This window comes from Crocuta crocuta, unplaced genomic scaffold (assembly GCF_008692635.1).
Source record: "Crocuta crocuta isolate KB4526 unplaced genomic scaffold, BGI_CrCroc_1.0 scaffold77, whole genome shotgun sequence".
Lineage (NCBI taxonomy): Eukaryota > Metazoa > Chordata > Mammalia > Carnivora > Hyaenidae > Crocuta > Crocuta crocuta.
Window position 1 is genome coordinate 1,619,235 of NW_027532172.1, and position 5,855 is coordinate 1,625,089.

The window sequence follows — 5,855 nt, forward strand, 5'->3', positions numbered from 1 at the left end:
AGCGACGTGGAGCAGTGGGACGCCGCAGCCCTGACAGATGGCGTCAAGAGCTTCCTGCTGGCGCTGCCCGCGCCCCTCGTGACGCCCGAGGCTGCGGCCGAGGCGCGCCGGGCCCTGCGGGGTGAGCCTGGCGGGGAGCCCGGGTGGGAAGGGGGGCCGGGGCGGACCGTCGCCGGCCCCGGCTCACCCAGCCCTGGCCGTCTGTCCGCAGAGGCCACGGGGCCCGTGGGGCCGGCGCTGGAGCCTCCGACGCTGCCACTACACCGCGCGCTCACGCTGCGCTTCCTACTCCAGCACCTGGGCCGGGTGGCCCGGCGTGCCCCCGCTCAGGGCCCCGCGGTGCGTGCCCTGGGCGCCACCTTTGGGCCGCTGCTGCTGCGCACGCCGCCGCCCTCGCCGCCGCCAGGGGGCGCGCCCGACGGGTGAGAAGCCAGAGGGGGCGGGGCTGGGGCGGAGCTGAACGGGGTTGGGCTTTAAACGGAGGGCGTGGAGGGCGGGAGGGGCGCCTCCGCCCTGAGTGGGGTCGAGGCCGTGATCAAGCCTTGTGCACGTGCACGCGGCCCTGGGGTTGAGGCCAGAGCTGTTGAGACACCAGGACGAGTAAGGATACGAGGGTGGGATCTGTGGTTCCCGGGAAGACCCCGGCAGCCTTGAGACCTGAAGGGGTGGGGCCCAGACCGCAGAAGAGGCTCGTGGGTGGTGCCGCGCGCCTTCACTTCTGCGCCCGCTCCCCCGCCAGGTGCCAGACTCCTGTGCATTTGTTGTACGAACATTCACCGAGTGCTTCCTGCATATGCATAAACAGGAGTGGGCCTCCCACACCTGCCTGCCATCTACTCTTCCCTGCACACGCTTTCACGTACCTCTGCCCCGCATGCAAGGACCCTGGGCCCATCAGGCCCTACCTACCCCCTGCCCTCCCCTTTCCCCTAGGACTGAGCCCAGCCCCGACTTCCCAGCGTTGCTGGTGGAGAAGTTGCTTCAGGAGCATCTGGAGGAGCAGGAGGTCGCACCCCCAGGTGACACCCCTCCCCCATGTTAACTCGTGTCATTGGAAATCATGAATGCTCACCTGGAGTCCTGCCCGGGATCAGCAAGCTCTGCTGTAATAGGAGCCAGCCACAGTATTCAGTGGATGCTCAGTGTACCCTTCTTGTCCTGTCCCCCAGCGCTGCCGCCTAAACCCCCCAAGGCCAAGCCAGCCCCTGCCAGCCTTGCCAACGGGGGGAGCCCGCCCTCGCTGCAGGATGCCGAGTGGTACTGGGGTGACATCTCCAGGTAGGCTTGTGGGACGGGGCCATGTGGTGGGCCGGGTCTCTGGGAGGGCGCCGCAATCCTGGGTGTCCCCACAGGGAGGAGGTGAACGAGAAACTCCGGGACACGCCTGACGGCACCTTTCTGGTCCGAGATGCATCTAGCAAGATCCAGGGGGAATACACGCTGACTCTCAGGTGGGGGCCGCCCCTTCAGGGATGACTGGGTGTGAGCGGTGGCAGGGAGGACACGCAGGTCAGAAGGACAGGGGTTGCATGGAGAGCGGGGCATGTGCACCGTCAGGGTGGCTGGAGGTCCCACCGGCGGCCGACACCCCTCTCACCCGCCCCTAGGAAAGGCGGGAACAACAAGCTGATTAAGGTCTTCCATCGCGACGGGCACTATGGCTTCTCAGAGCCGCTCACCTTCTGCTCCGTTGTGGACCTCATCACCCACTACCGCCACGAGTCACTGGCCCAGTACAATGCCAAACTGGACACACGGCTCCTCTACCCAGTGTCCAAGTACCAGCAGGTGTGCAGCCGGGGTGGGCGGGCAGTGCCAGCCTCCGACATAAGCGTCCCAGGTAGCTGCTCTGATCACACACCGGGTGTCCCTAGGACCAGATCGTCAAGGAGGACAGCGTGGAGGCGGTGGGTGCCCAGCTCAAAGTCTATCACCAGCAGTACCAGGACAAGAGCCGAGAGTATGACCAGCTCTACGAGGAGTACACACGCACCTCTCAGGTATCACAGGCCCGCGCACGCGGGGAGACCCAGACATGGAGGGGCGGCGGCAAGGCCACAGGGACTGACGTCGGCTCCCAGGTCACAGAGCAGTCACTTAGCACCTGGGACTGCCCTAAAAACAGAAATCAGTGCATGCGTTGTCAAAAAGAGAAGGCCCCAGCTGACCTCCCAGGAGCAGCTGAGTCAGGACCTAGAAAATAGCTCGGCTGAACCTCTGTGTTTCTCTGGGCCTCAGTTTCCCCATCTGGAACTGTTTGCTGGAGCCGCAGGTCTTTGTTATTTCTCCACACCCTTCAACCTGGGTGGCATTCAGAGTGATAATAACCTGACAAAGGGCTGGAAACGGGCGCAGGAGATCGTGGGAAAGAGCAGCATCTTTTACAACAGGGAGGGGGGATGGGACTCCTGGGTGACTCCGTCGGTTAAGCAGCTGACTTCAGCTCAGGTCAGGATCTTCTGTAAGTTTGAGCCCCGCATCGGGCTCTGTGCTGATGGCTCAGCACATCTGACTTCTGACTTTGTAGGAAGCTTTTGTCAGGTTCCACAAGATGATGTATGGAAAGTACTCCACGCAGCCTATACCCTGAGGGGGACCCCCATGAACTGTAGGTAGCAACTAGATTCATCATTTTTCCTTAAGGTTTATTTACTTATTTTGAAGAGAGAGAGCGCACGCGCATGTGAACAGGGGAGGGACAGAGACAGAGAGAATCCCAAAGCAGGCTCTGTGCAGTCAGCGTTGCATACTGAAGCCACACTACTAGCTTCTGGGAGCTTAGGCGGGAGATCTTGACCTGAGCCAAAATCAAGAGTTGGACGCTTAACCAGCTGAGCCCCCCCAGGTGCCCCTAGATTTGTCTTTAATTCTCAGCAGTGCTAACAGACCCAAGTGTTTGTAGGGTACCCCAAAGAGGATCTAAAGGAAGCATTGGTTTGGGGGGTGGGGTTCTGAAGGCTGAATAGGAGTCCGTTGGGTACAGGAGGAGCTAGAGGAATGATGCACCTGACAGAGGAACAGCTTGAGCCATGTCTCCATAGCAGAGCTGGGAACTGCCTCCACCCCTCCTGAGGGACTTGAAAGGAACCCCAGCAGGTACTAAGAGGCTCCCCCCCACTTCAGGAACTGCAGATGAAGCGGACGGCAATTGAGGCCTTCAATGAGACCATCAAGATCTTTGAAGAGCAGGGCCAGACCCAAGAGAAGTGTAGCAAGGAATATCTGGAGCGCTTCCGCCGAGAGGGCAATGAGAAGGAGATGCAGAGGTGAGTCAGCTCCTCTGCCCCACCCTACCCCACCCTTCCCTGATCTGGTTTGGTGCACTTGGGGAAAGAAAGCAAACAGAAGGGACATCCCGAGCTCCAGGAGGGAGGGAGGGTCATTTGAAATGGGCTTTGAATAGAAGTTCACAAGGGAGCCGCTTCTCCCACAGGATCCTGCTGAACTCAGAGCGGCTCAAGTCTCGCATCGCGGAGATTCATGAGAGCCGCACTAAGCTGGAGCACGAGCTGCGTGCACAGGCCTCGGACAACCGAGAGATCGACAAGCGCATGAACAGCCTCAAGCCGGACCTCCTGCAGCTGCGCAAGATCCGCGACCAGTACCTCGTGTGAGTGCCCTGGGTGCACCTGCTGGTGAGGTCTGGGACATGTGCTGCCCACCCATCTCTTGTCTTCTTCACCGAGCGGCCCCACCCTGCCCCTGGGGCCCCTCTTCTGCCCACAAGCCCCCCTCCCTGTCACCCAGGAAGCCCCCTTGGAAAGGCCGCCTGTGGGTCGGCCTCAGCCTCGTGGTGGTCTGTGAAATGGGAACGCTGATCCCACGGGGTGCAGTCGTTGGGAAGCCACCCTGGGAACGCTAAGTGTCTGACCCAGCACTCGGGAGGCCCGCAGCAGCAGCCCCACCCCCACCCCCGCCCAGGGCTGAAATCCCGCCTCTGCCCACCCAGCCACTGAGGGCCTCATCGAGGGCTTCTCCCTCCCACCTCTGCCTCAGATGCGTCTGTGTCCCTGCTGTGTGCGGGGCGCCGGGCTCCAGGCCACCTGCACGTTAGCACATTGTTTGTGCAGAGCCCTTTGTAAAGTTGGCCCGTAACAGCTGCGGGAAACTGAGGTACAGCACAGGGCCGCCCACTGTGTGAAGGCTAAGTGTTAACAGAAGCATAAGTAAGGGGGGGTTCCCTGGAAGAACCCCAGGTTCGAGCTTTCCTTGACCAAGCCAAGGCTGACCCCTTGTGGCAACTGGCAGTATTGCACCCAGAACCTGGCCTCTCGTAGGTCAGCCCTTGCCTCCGGCCAGGCTGCAGCCGGCCTGGGCTGTAGCCTCCGTTCCCCACCAGCAGAGCGGGATGAGCCTACCTTTCCTCTCCCTCCAGGTGGCTTACCCAGAAAGGTGCCCGGCAGAAGAAAATCAACGAGTGGTTGGGGATCAAAAACGAGACTGAGGAGTAAGTGAACACCCGACGGGGTGGGGGGCAGGGAAGGCTTCCCAGGGGAGGGGCCGTTTTCGGTGGGCTTTGGGGAATGCGTAGGAGTTCACCAGGGACAGAGAGTTGCCCTGGCAGCGGGAGAGCCGCAGAGGCTTGCGGGTAGGTGAATGACCAGGGTACCCCCCCTGCGTCCCCCACAGCCAGTATGCCCTGATGGAGGATGAGGATGATCTCCCCCACCACGAGGAACGCACGTGGTACGTGGGCAAGATCAACCGGACGCAGGCTGAGGAAATGCTGAGTGGCAAGCGGGATGGTACCTTCCTCATCCGTGAGAGCAGCCAGCGGGGCTGCTACGCCTGCTCCGTGGTGTGTGTGTGAGTGCCNCCAGGGGGAGCCCAGCTGACCCGCCCCGTGGCCTGCTCCCCCCGCAGGGTGGACGGCGACACCAAGCACTGTGTCATCTACCGCACGGCCACGGGCTTCGGCTTCGCGGAGCCCTACAACCTGTACGGGTCGCTGAAGGAGCTGGTGCTGCACTACCAGCACGCCTCGCTGGTGCAGCACAACGACGCGCTCACCGTCACGCTCGCCCACCCCGTGTGCCCCCCCGGCCCCGGGCCCCCGCCGGCNTCCCTTCGTCCGGGTTTTCTGTCCTGTCTCCTGTACGAATCTTTTCCTGTTTCTCCTTCCATTTCTCTCTCTGAACCTCTCTCCGTCTCTGCCCTTCCGTCTCTTTCCCTTCCCACCCGTCTGTCCTTCTCTCTGTCTGTGTCTCTGTGTCTCTGGGTTGGGGGGGTCCTACCTCCCCAGCCCCATACCCCCACCCTCCTTCATGGGCACTGCCCTCCCCAAGGCTCCGGCCACCCCTAGTCCTGTGCCCTGCTCCCCCTCCCCTGGGGTCCCTGAGCCCCACCTGGCTGCCCCTGCCATGTTTACAGAGGCCCCTGGGCTGCGCAGCCCCAGCCTGGGTACCCCAATTTTTAAGCCATAGACCTGGGGTCACGGCAGGAAGGAACTTTACTCAGCCACTTCCAGGAACCTCGGCTGGGACATTCTGGGCCGGGCGGGACCCGCCCCACAGACCCCAACTTCCCCTCCAAACCCTGAAGTGAAACCACCGCTCGGTTATCCCCACGCAGGGGCCGCCGCCAAGAAGTACCCCCCAGAAAAGGCAAAGAATTCAAAATAAACTCACAAGCCGGCCCCACCCGGCACCAGGCTTCCCAGAAATAGGGGCCCCCCCGGCCCCGCTTGGGTGGCTGAGACGCATCACTGCCCACGGCACCTCTGCTCAGTGCAGGTTCAAGGCTTCTCCTCGATCATGTTGGGTTCTGATTTTATTTTCTTCTTGACTGTAAAGCCCCTTTTTCTCTCCTCTTTTGGGACGAGAGCCCTGGTTTTCTACACTCCCCGCGGACACCCG

General features: G+C 61.8%; 1 protein-coding gene across 1 annotated transcript in view; it reads left to right on the forward strand.

The window, feature by feature from the left end:
* The window catches only part of PIK3R2 (phosphoinositide-3-kinase regulatory subunit 2), a 13,154-nt gene that overhangs the window by 4,531 nt on the left and 2,768 nt on the right, over positions 1 to 5,855 (forward strand). Inside the window, exons 4-15 of the mRNA XM_077777012.1 lie at positions 3 to 121; positions 212 to 422; positions 934 to 1,019; positions 1,170 to 1,278; positions 1,353 to 1,451; positions 1,608 to 1,788; positions 1,875 to 2,000; positions 3,124 to 3,266; positions 3,434 to 3,610; positions 4,376 to 4,447; positions 4,630 to 4,800; positions 4,864 to 5,069. Coding sequence (XP_077633138.1) covers positions 3 to 121; positions 212 to 422; positions 934 to 1,019; positions 1,170 to 1,278; positions 1,353 to 1,451; positions 1,608 to 1,788; positions 1,875 to 2,000; positions 3,124 to 3,266; positions 3,434 to 3,610; positions 4,376 to 4,447; positions 4,630 to 4,800; positions 4,864 to 5,069 — 1,700 coding nt within the window. The remainder of the gene's footprint in view (positions 1 to 2; positions 122 to 211; positions 423 to 933; positions 1,020 to 1,169; positions 1,279 to 1,352; positions 1,452 to 1,607; positions 1,789 to 1,874; positions 2,001 to 3,123; positions 3,267 to 3,433; positions 3,611 to 4,375; positions 4,448 to 4,629; positions 4,801 to 4,863; positions 5,070 to 5,855) is intronic.